Source organism: Oryctolagus cuniculus, chromosome 17 (assembly GCF_964237555.1).
Source record: "Oryctolagus cuniculus chromosome 17, mOryCun1.1, whole genome shotgun sequence".
Lineage (NCBI taxonomy): Eukaryota > Metazoa > Chordata > Mammalia > Lagomorpha > Leporidae > Oryctolagus > Oryctolagus cuniculus.
In genome coordinates this window covers 43,937,021-43,953,132 of record NC_091448.1, presented here as the reverse complement: position 1 = coordinate 43,953,132, position 16,112 = coordinate 43,937,021, and the positions used below count along the sequence as shown (strand labels likewise).

At 57.5% G+C, this 16,112-nt stretch overlaps 2 protein-coding genes across 4 annotated transcripts in view; one reads left to right on the top strand and one right to left on the bottom strand.

Annotated features, from left to right (window-relative positions):
- Positions 1-1,171: 1,171 nt before the first annotated feature.
- On the top strand, positions 1,172-7,475 carry SLC46A1 (solute carrier family 46 member 1). Of its 3 annotated transcripts, XM_008270662.4 has the most exons (5): positions 1,185-1,624; positions 2,003-2,855; positions 4,764-4,847; positions 6,188-6,344; positions 6,888-7,475. In XM_008270662.4, the coding sequence occupies exons 1-5, from the start codon at positions 1,397-1,399 to the stop codon at positions 6,985-6,987; spliced, it is 1,422 nt and encodes a 473-aa protein (XP_008268884.1). In that variant the 5' UTR covers positions 1,185-1,396; the 3' UTR covers positions 6,988-7,475.
- The window catches only part of SARM1 (sterile alpha and TIR motif containing 1), a 24,289-nt gene continuing 14,122 nt past the window's right edge, over positions 5,946-16,112 (bottom strand). Inside the window, exons 8-9 of the mRNA XM_051824610.2 lie at positions 11,035-11,156; positions 5,946-10,904 (exon numbers count right to left, since the gene is read on the bottom strand). Of these exons, the coding sequence (XP_051680570.1) occupies positions 10,775-10,904; positions 11,035-11,156 (252 nt within the window). The 3' untranslated portion in view covers positions 5,946-10,774. The remainder of the gene's footprint in view (positions 10,905-11,034; positions 11,157-16,112) is intronic.

Here is a 16,112-nt window from a genome sequence, read left to right as displayed (position 1 = left end):
CCCAGCTGGGCCAAGCTTTTGTGTAGGTTCGGGGAGGGGAGGGGCCAGCCCAGAGGTTTGAGTGTTCCTGGTGGAATCTGCCATCTTATCTAGGAAGATCTCATTCGCTCCACCCCAGCCAGCCAGCAGGCGGGAACAGTCCAGATGCTGCAGCAAGCCCGGGGCAGTCACAGGGCCAGGATGGAGGCACCCTCCCTCCACCCCAGGAGACAGGCCAGTGCCTGCCCCCGGAGATGCACTCAGCTGCCCGGTTCCATCCCAGGGGAGGCCTTCGCAGCTCCTGCTCCACCAGGGCCGGCATTAGTGCCCTTGGGGCCCCCATCCCATGGAACGTCGTGGAACGTCACATGGATTAGTAGGATCCTGATTGGGTCTCACCCACTGCTCTACAAACGGCTGCACTTGGTGAGGGCTTTGCTATTTCCTTCCCTGCCATGTTCACAGTGCTCCCTCCTGGCATAGATGGGCGTCCCACAAATGAATGAATGAATGAATGAATGAGTGAGTGGGGAGCAAGGCAGGCACTGCTGTCGCCTTGCCTTTCACAGGCAATAAAACAGAAGCCCAAACAGGTCTGAGCTGCTCAGCAGCACAGCAGGCACTGCCTCCTGGCCTAATTCCTACAGTGGGAGCACCCGGCACCGGCCGCACGCAGGGCCGCCCCAGGCTCTCCTCTTGCAGACTCGGACCCTCGGCCCTGAAACACGACGAGCGTCGCAGAAAAGGATCAGAGGACGCGAGGGAGCAAGTGACAGCTTGTCAGTAACGCTCATGGCTCTGTTCCCTCGCGGCTCTCTCGGGCCGGTTCTGTCTGCACCCCCTCTGCAGACGAAGAAACAGAGGCACAGAGAGGCAGGGGCACACCTGAGAGGACGGCGCGGCTTGGCGGCGCTCGCACCCCCGCATGCCCTCGGCGTCATGGCCCAGAACACCAGTGTGGGCATCCGGAGGCGGGTGTGCGCCTCGAGCGCCCGTTGACCTAACTTCCAAATCTGTACATCGGGTCGTTAACAGCATCTAGCCTACAAGGCTATCGGGAGATTAATGTGCGCAGAGAGCTCAATACCGTGTCCAGCACATAGTAAGTGCTCAATAAATGTTAATTATTGATGTTCTCGTTAGTGTTCAGCGTGTTTCAGGGTCCAGGGCTTCAGGGCAACAGCTCTGCGCACGATACAGATGAGGTCACTCAGCGGGCCGGGGCCGCAGGGCCCCCGGCCGGTCCACACCCGGCCCAGAGCGGGCTGGACGAGTCTGGGGGCCGGAGGTCCCAGGCCCCGCCCCGCCAGACTTTAAGAAGGAGCACCGGGCGCACGCGCAGACAGAGCAGACGCGCGCTCCAGACGCCGGTCCCGGGCAGCGAGCGAGCCACGCGCCGTCCCCGCCGCGCACGCGCATGGAGGGGCGCGCGAGCCCCCCGAGCGCGCCGCGCACCCGCTCCGTGACGGCCGCGCTCTGCCGCGGCCCCGTGGAGCCGCTAGTGTTCCTGGCTAACTTTGCCTTGGTCCTGCAGGGCCCGCTCACCACGCAGTACCTATGGCACCGCTTCAGCGCCGACCTTGGCTACAATGGCACCCGCGACAGGGGGGGCTGCGGCAACCACAGCGCGAACCCGACGATGCAGGTACGCGATGGCCGGGAGGAGCGAGAGGCGGGCAGGGGGCGGGCCCGGAGCGCGCGCGCGCGCGAGCCTGCGGGGGCAGCCGAGGGGCGGGGCCCGCGGGAAGGTGGGGGGCGTCTGGGACTGTGCTAAGAAGGTGGGGAGCAGGGCCGGGGCGAAGTGGGCTTGAGAGGGGTAGAGCCTGGCTGGAGGGTTAACCGAAGGGGTAGGGGCTTGGGCCCTGGGTCCAGTTCGCACACCCCCTCCAGTGCCGTGGTCCTGAGAGGCCCTGAGTTGTAGGGCTCCAGAGAGCGGCCTCATCCCTCGAGCCCTCTTCTTGGCCGTGTGCCCAAGGGTGGGCAGTCAGGGAGTGACCACAGCCTCCCAATTTTGTCCCCACAGAGAGTGGAGACCCTTACCTCCCACTGGACCCTCTACATGAACCTGGGAGGCTTCCTGGTGGGGCTCTTCTCGTCCACCCTGCTGGGAGCCTGGAGTGACCGCGTGGGCCGCCGGCCCCTGCTGGTGTTGTCCTCGCTCGGCCTGCTGGCCCAGGTCGTGGTGTCCATCTTTGTGGTGCAGCTGGAGCTCCACGTCGGCTTCTTCGTGCTGGGCCGCATCCTGTGTGCCTTCCTGGGGGACTTCGGGGGCCTCCTGGCTGCCAGCTTTGCCTCCGTGGCAGATGTCAGCTCCAGGCGCAGCCGCACCTTCCGGATGGCCGTGCTGGAAGCCTGCATCGGTGTGGCGGGGATGCTGGCGAGCCTCCTTGGGGGCCACTGGCTGCGGGCCCAGGGTTATACCAACCCCTTCTGGCTGGCCTTGGCCTTGCTGATAGCCATGGCTCTCTACGCAGCGTTCTGCTTCGGTGAGACCCTGAAGGAGCCGGAGCCCGCCCGGCTCTTCACGCTCCGTCACCACCGATCCATTATCCAGCTGTACGCGGTGCCCTCCCCGCAGAAGTCCAGGAAGCAGTTAGCCCTGTACTCGCTGTCCATCTTCGTGGTGCTCGCTGTGCACTTTGGGGCTCAGGACATCCTGACCCTCTATGAGCTGAGCTCACCCCTCTGCTGGGACTCCAGGCTCATCGGCTACGGGTCTGCAGCCCAGCAGCTCCCCTACCTCACCAGCCTGCTGGGCCTGCGCCTCCTGCAGTGCTGCCTGACCGACAGCTGGGTGGCTGAGATCGGCCTGGCCTTCAACATCGTGGGGATGGTGGTCTTTGCGTTCGCCACCGTCACGCCCCTCATGTTCACAGGTAACGTGTGTGGGCCCACAGCTTGATCCAAAGGCACTGGGTGAAAATTGGGGGCCAGCCCCTCTCTGCCCCCAAATGTGGCTCATGCCGGTGTCATGGCCGCAACCTGCACTGGATTAATGTCATCTGTGATATATGGCCAGAATAGGCCTTCAGTAGCCAAAGTGATTAACCCACATTATCAACCGTAACTATTAGTAATACAGAGCAGAAGACAAAAGCATGGCTCACACACTAATTGCTTCACCCCTTGGCCTTCTACACCCGATTCACGGTGTTCTTAAACAAAGTCCACGTCATTAAATGCCTGTTACTGCTCTGATAAGAACCACAGGACCTCCCTCAGGTACCCTTGGCCACCTTTGGGATTTTTTTTTTAAAGATTTATTAATTTATTTGAGAGGCAGGGTTACAGAGAGAGGGAAAGACAGAGAGACAGGTCTTCTGTCTGCTGATTCACTTCCCAAATGGCTGCAATGGCCAGAGCTGGACCAATGTGAAGCCAGGAGCTTCTTCTGGGTCTCCCGTGTGGGTGCAGGGGCCCAAGCACTTGGGTCATCTCCCACTGCTTTCCCAGGCTATTAGTAGGGAGCTGGGTTGGAATTAGAGCAGCAAGACTTGAACCAGCACCCATATGGGATGCTGGCGCCACAGGTGGAGGCTTAGCCTATGCCACAGCGCCGGCCCCAGGATTTTTTTTTTTAAGATTTATTTATTTATTTATTATTTTGAAAGAGATCTCCCATCTGCTGGTTCACCCCTAGAAGCCACAATGTCCAGGGCTGAGCCAGGCTGAAGCCAGGAGCCAGGAACCAGGGGTTTCTTCATCTGAGTCTCCCACATGGGTGCAGGGGCCCAGATGCTTGGGCCATCTTCCGCTGCTTTTTCCCAGGCACATTAGCAGGGAGCTGGATCTGAAGCAGAGCAGCCGGGCTGTGGTGTCACAGGCTGCGGCTTTACCTGCTGTGCCATGATGCTGGCTCCATCTCTGGGATTTTTTTAAAAAAGCAGTCGTCTTCCTCTTTTTTTTTTTTTTTTTCCAACAATCTATTTGAAAGTCAGAGTTACACACAGAGAGAAGGAGAGGCAGAGAGAGAAAGAAAGGTCTTCCATCTGCTGGTTCACTTAGCCTGGAGCTTCCTCCCGGTCTCCCATGTGGGTGCAGGGGCCCAAGGACTTGGGCCACCTTCTACTGCTTTCCCAGGCCACAGCAGAGAGCTGGATCAGAAGTGGAGCAGCTGGGACTGGAACTGGCACCCATATGGGATGCTGGCACTGCAGGCAGCAGCTTTACGCACTACGCCACAGCGCCAGCCCAAGACAGTCTTCTTAGACCACGCACAGGAGATTCCTGCTTATTGAGTTCCTCTTCTCATCTGCCTTCTCCTTCCCCTCTCTGCTTCCTCCTTTTCTTTTTCTTTTTGGAATGGGCAAAGGGTAGCTGGCCAGACAATGAGGAAGTTAACTTTTTAGAAGGGACAGTTTGAGCCCTCAAATTTGTGTACCAAGTCAGCCATTCAGTACCACAGCTTTCAACCCGGCTGCTTGGAGTGTGCAGGCGCTGTCATTGTTCTGGGCGCTCTCGGTGTGCGTTCAGAGGGGGCACTGAGCTCACGGACTCTGCAGTGCTGAGGAGATAGCAGTCGCACGAGGGCGAGAAACGGTCCTGGGGTACATGGTGGGTGTCAGCCTGGACATGACCGGCTGTGGAAGGAACTCTTGGGTCCTCGCCGAGCCGCACCCCTCCTCGCTGGCACTTGTCTCCTGCAGGGGCTGTATGAGGCCACACACACTGGTGTGAGCAACAGAAATTCACTCTCATGGTGCCAGAAGCCAGAAGTCCAAATCAAGATATGGGCATCCCTTTCTCCAACCCCGTTTTCCTGACGAGCTCTTATTTCTCCCCAGGGTACGGGCTGCTCTTCCTGTCACTGGTCATCACACCCATCATCCGGGCCAAGCTGTCCAGGCTGGTGAGCGAGTCGGAGCAGGGTGAGTGTCAGGTTCCTCAGGTCCAGGGTAGCCTGGACCAGGCAGACAGGCCCCTGTGGCTGGTGGGCAGCTCGCCCTCCTCCCTCCTCCCCTGGAGAAGTAAATGGCCGAGACAGACGGACTTGTGTCCAGTTGCCCGGGGCTGGTGGAGGTCTACGCCACCTTGGGTTTTCACATCAGAGTTGGAACTTGCATTCAGCAGAGCACAGGATAACTAGGGCACTTACTCTGTCCAGACCTCAGCTCTCCCATATGTAAAATGGGCACAATGATGCCACGTTTCCTGCTTCATGGGGTCAGAGTATGTAAGCCCAGAGGAAGCAAAGGACCTTGTGACAGAGGCTTCATTGTTTCCAAGTGACAGATGCAGAAACAGGCCTGGAGGGTGAAGTGATTCGCCCAAGGTGAATGGTGGAGCCAGGGTGCACTCCAAGGGCGGTTGTTAAGGCCAGGGGTCTCAGCTCTGGGGTTCAGTCCTGGCTCTGTCGCCGACTTCGGTTTCCTCGTTGTGACGCGAGTGGTTTGCTCACGAAGACACCTGCAGGTCCTTCTCACAGAGTTCCGGCCCAGCTTCTTTTGGGTCAGCGCTCACTTTGCCATCTGTGGGTTCTGCTGGCATGTCTACAAGGAACAGCTGCTCAGGCTTCGGGGCCTGTATAGCCCGTCTGGAAACAGCCGGCTCATTCAGTTTTCCCCATCTGCCCTGGAAGGAGGACCTGCTGGTGCCAGGCACAGCCCACCCTGGGCTCTGGTGCCCCCAGAACCCATGTGCCTTCATCCACTCACTCAGTTAACCCTTTTGCAGCACCTGTGCTGTGTCCAGAGCTGCCAGGCAAACGGGAGGAAAGAACCGCTCTCACCAACAGCTGCCTCTGGGGCCAGGCCCCGGTGGGTGCACTGCGTGTGAACCTCGTGTCGCTGCCAGTCTGTGAGATGGATTCTGTCCTTATTTGTCAGAGCAGGAACACAGCCCAGAAGGCCAAGTGTTCAGTGATCGCACAGCTGTTAAGTGTTGGACCTGGGACTCAAACCAGTGGTTAATCCCAGGCAGGAGAGGGCGCCGAACAGGATAAACCAAAGCAAGGGAGTTCATCAGGCTTGTGTTAGACGAGATCACACATGCTTTTAATGTGTATTTAATAACAACCAAGTATTTGGCAGCCCTTCTGGGCCAGGTGCCTCCCATGAGTGGCCTTATGGAATCCCAACACATGATGTGGTAGTATTTACAGGGGAGGAAGGAGAAGTGACTGCCCCGGTCACACAGCCCCGAGGCCGTGGTACTGGGGTGGACAGCTGGGCCTTTCAGACCCCGGAGTGCGGTGTTCGTTTCTTCACAGGTGCTCTCTTCTCTGCTGTGGCCTGTGTGAACAACCTGGCCATGCTCACGGCCTCCGGCATCTTCAACTCTCTCTACCCCGCCACGCTGAACTTCATGAAGGGCTTCCCCTTCCTCCTGGGAGCTGGCCTCCTCCTCATCCCGGCCACTCTGATTGGGTACGGCAGGGCCCTGACCAGTGAGCGCTCCTGGGGAACCCCTTATCCTCAGAGACCCCCTGCATCCTTGAAGAGGCAGCTTCACTCCCAGAACCCGTGCCCTGGTGGTATCTCATCCCAGGCTGATGCGTCCCTTGCACATAGCTGTGTAATGCCTCGGGGGCCAAGGCCCAAGGCCGAGGCAGAGGGCAGGATGGATCATGCTGACCACAAGGCCGTGTTCCCTCCTCCTGTCTGCGTCATCCCTCTCTGTTCCCATTTTACAGCAGGGCCTGTGGTGGTAGAACCGGGCTAAAGGGAAGCCAGAAAGCTCCCTCTGCTGGTTGTGGCTGGGCTGGCCCGCTGACTTGTTCCCCTGTCATCTTAAGAGTTCCTTCTCGGAGTTCCCTGTGTCTGGGGTCTGGGACTGTCCTCCACCTCACCGCTTGGGGGGTGGGGGGAGCCGCCTGAACCAGCCCACCCAAGTAAGGCCCCTGTCTCTTCTCCAGACAAGAGTTGAGGGGCCCCCTTGTCAAATCTCAACCCCTCTCTGGTCTCTTATAGGATACTGGAAAAGGCTAGTTCTCGCCTTGAATTCCAGCAGTTTCCCCAGAGCCCCGAACTACCCGGACCAGAAGACAAGAGGGCAAGGGGGCCAGAGTGAACCTGAAGCAGTGGAAGTCTGCCTCCAGGAGCCCAGCAGCGCTGGCGCTCCCTTCAAAGGACGGTGCTGCCCCTGGACGAGGTGCTCAAGTACCACCTGTCCACGGCTAAGCCAGCCTCTGATTAGCATCTGGACCGGCCACTCCCACAGGGGACAGCATAAGGTGACCCCTCCGGGGAGCAGAGAGCTCCTGCTGGAGGTGACACTTCAGGGACCTGGTGAAGCTTGAGGTTGCCATCTCTCCTCCTAGCAGACCGTACAGCCCTCAGTCCCAGGTCCCTCGTGTGCCCAGCAGCCACCTGTCACTCCTTAGTGAAGGGTGCAGAGCCTGGCCAGTGGCAGCCCTGGGGAGAGGACGGCTGTGGGAGGGATCTGGTGCCCCTTGGAGGAGAGCGCTGCTGTCGCTTGGCTGGGAACCAACCCTAGGCTATGCCTGCCCAACCCTGGCTTAACAGCGCCATTTGTCACAATAAATCATTTGGCTCAGACGTTCCAGCCCCCAGGGCAGTGGGCTTGTTTTCTTGCTCCTGATCTGCCTGGCGTAGGTCAGACAACAGAAGCTGCTGGGCTGGGCAGGAGCCCCTGAGCTGCCCTTGGGATTGCTACTGGGTATGGACAGCCTGGGCCTCGTCTGCAGGAGGGGAAGGCCCCGCTGCCTGCTGCCGAGAGCCAGTGAGAGCCTTCCTTGACTCACCTGTGCCAGGCTTCCCCCCACCCCAGCCCAGGCAGGAGCACCTGCAGCGCCTCCCACTCCTGGCATTTCAGCAGAGCTGTGCTGAGGCCATCCCTCGGGCCTCCGTTCAGCAGAGCCTGGGAGCTGGCCCTGATTCTCCTCATGATGCAGGGGCCCAGCTTCCTGGAGGATGGAGCGCCCATTTCTAGGCAGTTCGGAAGGTCTCCACCTGAAGCTGAAAGGCAGTACTTAACTGAACGTGAGCCCGCGGCCACTTCTACCCTCTCTCTCTCACCTGCCCCACCAGCCAGCTTTCCAGCTGGAAATCATGCAGCCCAGAGCCAGCCAGGGCCAGCTGGGTCTCTGTAGCCCAGGCCCATTTCCAGCCTCCTGCCCCCTCCCAACCATAAATGGGAGACCTAAGTGACCACTGGGATTCTGTGAAGAGGGGGGCGGTGTGAGCTGGCCTCGTGCTCTGGCTGGGAGACCTTGGGCAGGCCCCTGTAGGAAGGGCCAGATCAGCGGGACCATGGCGACCACTCCTGCACAAGAAACCCGATTAGTGATGCTCCGAGACATGTCCTGGAGGGAGAATGAACTGCGACTGGACTTTTGGACTTTGAGTGTTCCTGGGCAGTTCTTGGCCCCTGCGGAGAGGTGGGGAAGGGACCTAGCTGACTCAGCCCCAGCCCAGGGCCAGCAGCTATAGCCCAGCCAAGCAGAAAATCCTGGCTTTGTAGACCTGTGTCAGCGGGCCTTGGGGGACAGGCTGCTGCTGAGCCCTGAGTCTCAGGGTCAGCCGCGGGGGGTCAGGTGCATGCCCTGCCTGTGACCTGAGCAGTGTTTGTCACAGCAGGGGTGGGGGTGGCGGGGCAGTCATCCTGAACAGTATTGGCGTGGCTGCGGGAGGCCCAGTACTTGGGCTGCTCTGGGTGGGGGCTGAGTGCTAATTGCCAGAGACAGAGGCAGCACAGCAGTGTACCCTACAGAGAAACCAGGAAACCTGAATCCTGCCGGGGAAGGCCTCAGGAGGAAGAGACTGGGACAAAAAGACAGCTTCCCCTGGCTCACTCGCTGTACTATTGACTGCCCAGTGAGGGCAACGTCCAGGGCTGAGCCCCAAGCTGGCACGAGGACGCTCGTGCTGCGCAAGGAAGGAGGTCAAGTGTAGTCCCAGCCAGAGTCAGGGCTGGGACCGGCTCAGCTGTACCTGACGGGCAGGGAGTGGAAGGAAGGAGCCTTGAGCCTGGACCTTTGACTTTTTGATGCTGTGGCCCGAGAGCCAGGCATGACCTGGGCAGCTGAGCTGGCCCAGGAGGGGAGAGGCGGGGCAGGCTCCGGCCAGCTGCACGGTGCACCAGCAGGGGTGACTGCAGGGGCTGCTCTCTCGTCCTTCCGTCTCAGTGGAGGGGAGACCCGAGGCCCCTGCGCCAGCCCTGTGTGTCTAAAGGCAGCCCCCATCGCTCGACTTTCTGGGCCAGGGGGAAGCAGCGGCTCTGCATGGGACGCAGCCTCTGGGATGATTCTCAGGAGGGCAGACCCTCTGCCAGTGGCCTGGGTACCAAGAGACTTGGTTCTGGAACCTGGGGCTGCCTACTAATGACAGAACACTCAACCTTTCTGAACCCCGATTTCCTTACCCGTGGAGTGGGGGTCTAATAGCAGATGGGGTTGGTGGGATGAAAATAGAGACGATCGAGTGGGGTGTTTGGGAAATAGCCAGGTGTGGGGGCTGTTCATGTTTTAGAGGCTTGCTGCGACCACCAGTGTCAGTCCACCTGGGAATCTGTGAGAAATGCAGAATCTCAGGCCCCATCTGAGTCTCCTGAGTGAATTTTAATAAAGATTCCCAGGCTGTTGGAATGCACGTTCAAGGTGGAGAAATGGCCCTAGGTGACAATCCTAGGTTCTATCAGGCTACAGGGATTGCCATACTGGGACTGCCTGGTCCCCTTCCCCACTGAGCAAGTGGTGGGCAGCCCTAGGTGGGTGAGGGTCTGGGGAAGCCAGCTGGGCCAAGCCAGGCAGGAACCAGAGGCACAGCACCAAAACATGGGATAGGTGGGCTTTGAGATATGGCTTCCCCTGCCCAGACACAGGCCCAAGCAGGAGGCTCCTGGGCACCAGCGAGTGCAGCAAAGCCAGGTGCAGCTGCAGGTCAGCCAGAGTGAGGACCAACCTTGAGTCATGTGGCAGAGGAAGCTGACCCAGTGGAAGACTGGGAGGAGGTCTGGGACCTCGCCAGGCTGAGAGGGGCCTCGAGTGGTTAGGATGCAAGGCCACAGACTGGTAGGAAGCAGGGAGCCCAGGGGCCAGGCACAGTCTGGGTGGAGAACCACTGCTGGCCTCCCATCTCTGTCTCCTTGCCCAGGACCTTGCGAGATGTGCACCTTTGACACGGATAGGCAGGTAGCCACAGGAGCCGAGGACTGCCTACACTCCCAGGCCAAGGCCCGTCTCTCGGTACTGACTCAACATGGCTGAAGGCTCGGCCTACCCACTCATGCAGCCAAGCCTCAGTTCCATCACACAGCAGGTGCCACGCGCCACGTGTGCTGCAGTCCCGCCCCAAACCCTGCCTCCTTGGAGCACTCCATCAGGCCCTGCTCCAGCACCACCCCACCTATAAAAAGGACGACCCCAGCCCGAATGGGGGCAGTTCTCCCTCCTGGGGTTGGCCGCCCTCACGTCTGTGTCCCTTTGCCTTTCAGTAAGTCCTGCTTTCCTGTGTCACACACACAGGAAGACAAGCACCTGGACTTGGGGTCCCTATAAACCCTTCCCCCTACTCAAGCTGCCTGCTGTCAGGGCAGGAGGAGGGAGACTGCGGTAGCCCCCGCCCCACCTCCTGTATCTCCAGAACTGGGCTGGGACCATCCCCATGCCAAGACAGAGGACCTCATGGCCAGGCCTGGGGGAGGTGGGAGGCCCCACACCAGTGCCTGGCTCCCTCCCCCCAACATTGAGCCAGGTGGGATTGAGCTGGGCCATGTGGACAGGGACAGGGACAGCCATTACCTGAGCAGAGCTCAGGCTGTCCGAGCCCAGGTGGCCCGTTTGAGGTGGGGACAATGGCAGTGCCAGTCACAGCGGGGCTGGGGACCTGGGGCCGGGTTAGGCCGGGCCCATCGGTGCAGCACCGTCGAGACTGGTGTCGGAGCCTGCGGATGAGTCTCTGGAGGAGCGGCCCTGCAGGAAGCGGATGATCTTCTCGATGGTGGCCTCCTGGTACTCGTGGGACCACCTGTGAGCACAGAGGCCACCTGGGTCAGAGGCCTAGGCAGGGGCAGTTGCTGGCCAGAGGCCTTTCTGGTTTGCTGCCCTTCAGGGCAACTTGTCCCCACCCCCTCGCTCGCGACCCGCCTGGGGCTCACTTGATGCCGTTGAAGGTGAGCACAGCCTGCATGTCCTCCGGCAGGGCCTGGGGCTCAGGCCACTCGAAGCCATCGATGACCGGCACGATGTTCTTCCCGCAGCTCAGAGCAGTCACAATCTCCTGGAGCGAGAGGGGAAAGAAGGAGGAGACCCTTGTCCCTACCCAGGGACACCGGGGCCAGGCAGCTGCTGGGAAGCCCACGGGTCCTGAAGTCCACGCTGACTTTTCCCCCATTTATTCTAGCTTAATAAAACATACATAAATATTGGGCCTTTGTCCCAGATTCCTGGCACAGAGCTCCCCAAGTCCCTGGAATCTCGAGTGATGAGTGTCCTGCTAAAGTGACTCCTCGCTGGGGTGGCTGGGTGGATGGGGTTGGTGGGCTTTCTGGTGGCCAAAGCCTCATGGCAGGGTTGGGGTTTTGAGCCCCACTCCATGGCCTCTGGAGAGGGGCTGGAGGTTAAGTTGGAGCAGCAATGGCGGTGGTTTGATCCACTGTGTGTGTGTCATGAAGCTGGCGTAAAAACCCCTGGACGATGGAGTCCGAAGAGCTTCCAGGCTGGTGCACACATTCGGGTGCCAGAAAGGTGGCGCCTTGGGATGAAGTGCGGCAGCTCCACGTCCCTCCTTTCCACGTGGCCTTCGCATCTCTTCCGTGTGGCTCTATATTACGTCACTCATAGTAAAGTGCTTTCCTGAGTTGTGTGAAACAGAAGCAGTAGCAAAACGGAATCACTAATATCAAACCCCAAGAAAATGGTCAGGAAGGTGGTGCCCACAGGCATGTGTGCCAAAGGCAGTAACCATCCCAGGGACTGTGCAAGCTGGAGCATTCCAGAGAAGCCGTTTGCCCAAGGACGTTCAAAGTGACTGTTTCCACCAATGAGCTAGCGCCAGCTCCTGCAACAAGTCCCCATAACCAGTGGTCTTTGTGCTAAAACAGCTTGTGTGGACTTTGCCCTGTTTGTTGTGTAAGCTTCCTCTCACACCAGGTGCTTTGGATGTGCCTCTGGTCAAAAACAGCACACGGATCCCGAGTATTTATTTCTGAGTAAACTTGGTTTTGGAGAGTAGGTCTGTCACTCGATTTAGGATGACAGTTCCTTTTTTTTTGGACAGAGTGGATAGTGTGAGAGAGAGAGAGAGAGAGAGAGAGAGAGAGAGAGAGAGAAAGGTCTTCCTCTTCCATTGGTTCACCCCACAATGGCCGCTGTGGCCAGTGCACCGCGCCGATCCAAAGCCAGGAACCAGGTGCTTCTCCTGGTCTCCCATGGGGTGCAGGGCCCAATGACTTGGGCCATCCTCCACTGCATTCCCGGGCCACAGCAGAGAGCTGGCCTGGAAGAGGGGCAACCGGGACAGAAACCTGGACTAGAACCCGGTGTGCCAGTGCCACAGGTGGAGGATTAGCCTATTGAGCCGTGGCGCCGGCCCTATTTCTTTCTAAGATTTATTTATTTTTTAAAAGAATTATTTGAAAGGCAGAGTGTGCCACCAAATGGCTGCGACAGCTAGGGCGGAGCCGGGCTGAAGCCAAGAGTCCTGCACTGCAGCACTGAGTGGGATTGTAGGACACCCAGGCGGTGCTGGGGAGCATTAGTTGCTGGTGTGGGAAAAACCCGCATCCCTGCCTCCCGACTGCTCCCCGGGAGCCTTGCCAACTGCACTCCTCACTTCACGTTACCACCTCCCAGGCCTCTCCTCACTGACTCTTGCCCCCTCCCACTTGCCCTCCACCTAACTTACCTTTGCAAAATGCAAGTCTGATCATGTCACCTCCTACTCAAAACTCAAGACGTTGTGTGGCTCTCGGAACAAAGTCCAAACTCCTGAAAGTGGGCTCCAAGCCCCTATGTGGTGGGCCACAGCTCGCTTCTCAAGCTCCACCCCTGCGCTGCCCTCCCAGCCAGCCTGCCTCTGCCATCCTCCTGTCTGCACTGGGCCTTTGCACATGCTCTTTCCTCTGCCTAGAAATCATTCCTGTGCCTCTTCACGTACACCCATTCATTTTTCTGATCTGAGCCCTGCTCTTTGCTGGGGAAATTGTCCCCTCCCCCCTCCCAGGTTTCCCCACTCCAGGCTCTTATGGGCTCTGTAGAACATGATGAAGTTAAAGATCTGAATTTTCTTAATCCTGCCAGGCACAAGTCTGCTCCTCACCTGAAGGAAGCGGCTTGGAGCAGCAGGTAGGGGCTGCATCCTAAAATGCTGTCGCTGACACAGACTCTGACCTGAGGCAACAGCAGTGGCTCTGAAAATTGGTTTCCTGATACACAAAACAGGGTTGGGGCTGGCATGGTGGCGGAACAGGTTAGGCTGTGGCCTGCAGTGTGAGCATCCCATATGGGTGCCTGTTTGAGTCCCGGCTGCCCCACTTCCCATTCCAGCTCCCTGCTAATGGCCTGGGAAAGCAGTGGAAGATGCTCAAGGGCTTGGGCCCCTGCACCCACGTGGGAGAACTAAGAGAACCTCCTCATTCCTGGCTTTGGCCTGGCCCAGCCCTGGCCACTGCAGCTATCTGGGGAGTGAACTAGCGGATAGACATTCTCTCTCTAACTCTGCCTTTCAATAAATAAATTAAAAAAAAAGAAAAAAGAACTCCAGGGTTAATGACAAGGCCCATCTTGTAAGAATGCTGTGTGGGGTAACTGACACCCCAGGGCAGATGACTAGGCCAGCACCGGCTTGTCTGCAGGGCTCCTGATGGCTCATGGGAGATGCAGTGAACACATCTTTTCCGTGAACATTTCTGAAACCCCTTCGGTGTCTGCTCACTAAGAATGGGTGCTGTTCAGGCCGGCACTGCGGCTCACTAGGCTAATCCTCCGCCTTGTGGCGCCGGCACACCGGGTTCTAGTCCCGGTCGGGGTGCCGGATTCTGTCCCGGTTGCCCCTCTTCCAGGCCAGCTCTCTGCTGTGGCCAGGGAGTGCAGTGGAGGATGGCCCAAGTCCTTGGGCCCTGCACCCCATGGGAGACCAGGATAAGTACCTGGCTCCTGCCTTCGGATCAGCGCGGTGCGCCGGCTGCAGCGCGCAGGCTGCAGCGGCCATTGGAGGGTGAACCAACGGCAAAGGAAGACCTTTCTCTCTGTCTCTCTCTCTCTCTCTGTCCACTCTGCCTGTAAAAAAAAAAAAAAAAAAAAAAAAAGAATGGGTGCTGTTTGCTGCTCCTCTGTGCGTGAGGTGGTTTGGAGGCTGCCGTGAATGGTTAATGGTGCCTGGTAAGTGCTTATTGATGTTTTTAGCTTTTCCTTTCAAAGGGGGCTGCAGGGACTGGAGTTTTTGGAGTGCGGCTCACTTGTGGTTTTCCATATTGATCACCCACTAAATGTGGCTTCTGGGAAAGGGAGGATTAACTCTCGAGGCAATCAAGCACTGAAATCGACCAGGAGGGATGATGGGGCTTCTGGGACGGGTCCAAGGCGAGGGCTCTGCCACCACCCCTTCTGCGTCCTCTCCCTGCCGTCTGCTGGGACAGCAGTGGGTGCCAAGCCCCCTCGTGGAGCGCAGCCTTCCTGCCTGACTTTGACCCTGCCTGGCTTTGTCAGGAGCCTTTACCGATAAAGAGGCCCAGAGAGGAAGAGACTTCCTCCCACGTCACACATCTGCCCAGCACGGACGTGGCCGAACCTCCAACTCAAGGCTTCGGAGTTCAAGTCCAAACCCTTTTGGCTCTGTGCTGAGCGTGTGGATGAATTCTGACCCTGAAGCAATTTACTTGGGAACATTTAGACATTTGTTTCGTCTAGAATAACACAGAACAATGGCAATACAGACTGCCCATTGCACAGATCCAGAGGCTGGCCAAGGAAGGGATGATGGCTCACTCAAGACCTCTCAGCTGGGCACTGAGCTGGGTGACAACAACAATGAATTGTACCTTTCAAAGCAGCCGGTAGATAGGATTTTGAATGTTCCCAACACAAAAACGAGAAAAATCTGAAATCACAGATATGGCAATTGCCATGATCTGATGTTTATGTACTGTTTACAAGTATTGAAATGTCACGATGTGTCAATTTAAATAAAGACATACATTAAAAAAAATTACTGGGGCCATGGGAAGCCGCCACCTGCAACCCCAGAATCCCATATTGGAGCACTGGTTTGAGTCATAGCTGCTCTCTTTCTGATCCAGTTTCCTACTAATGTGCTCGGAAAGGAGCCGAAGATGGCCCAAGTGGGCCATAACCCACCATGGTGGGCATAGTTTTGTCTCCTCAGCTGCTTGAGGACAAGAGCCCACCTCAGATGACTGCTGCATCTCTACTCCAACCCCAAATCCTGCTGATGAATAATTAGTATCCTTAGGCTGTGATAGGATCCAGCCGTCCATCTATTCTGGAAAGATTCAGTAGGTCCCTGGCATTGTGGCACAGCGGTTAAGCTACCTACCACCTGTGATGCCAGCATTACGTAACGCAGCACCAGTTTGAGTCCTGGCTGATCCACTTCTAATCCAGCTCCCTGCTAATGACCTGTGAAAGCAGCAGGAGATAGCCCAAGTGCTTGGGCCCCTGCCATGCACGTGGGAGATCTGGAAGAAGCTCTGGGCTCCTAACTTTGGCCTGGCCCAGCCCTAGCTGTTGCGGCCCTTTGGAGAGTGAACCAGGGGATGGAAGAGCTTGGGCTCTCATTCCCTCTCTCTCTCTCTCTCTCTGCCTGTCAAATAAATAAATCTTAAAAACCCCAGTGGATGTCTGAAACTGCAGACCATACTGAATTCTGTATGTATTATGCTTTTTCCTAAAACACCCACTTAATGTGAAGCTCGCTTTACAAATGAGGTAAAATAAGGTAACAACAGCTAATGACAGAATGGAACAATTATAACAACATACTGTGATAAAAGCTATTTAAAACTTATGAATTGTTTATTTCCAGAATTTTCCATTTAATGTTTTTGAACCTTAAATGACCACAGGTAACAAACTGTGGAAAGCAGAGCTGTGGCTAGCAGGGGACTCCTGTAGTCATAATAATTATGCTAATAACAATCACTACCATTATTGCACCGGCATTTAGCAAAACATTTCACAAAGTGTAGCTCCTCTAATCCCTGTTACACTGTCCTGA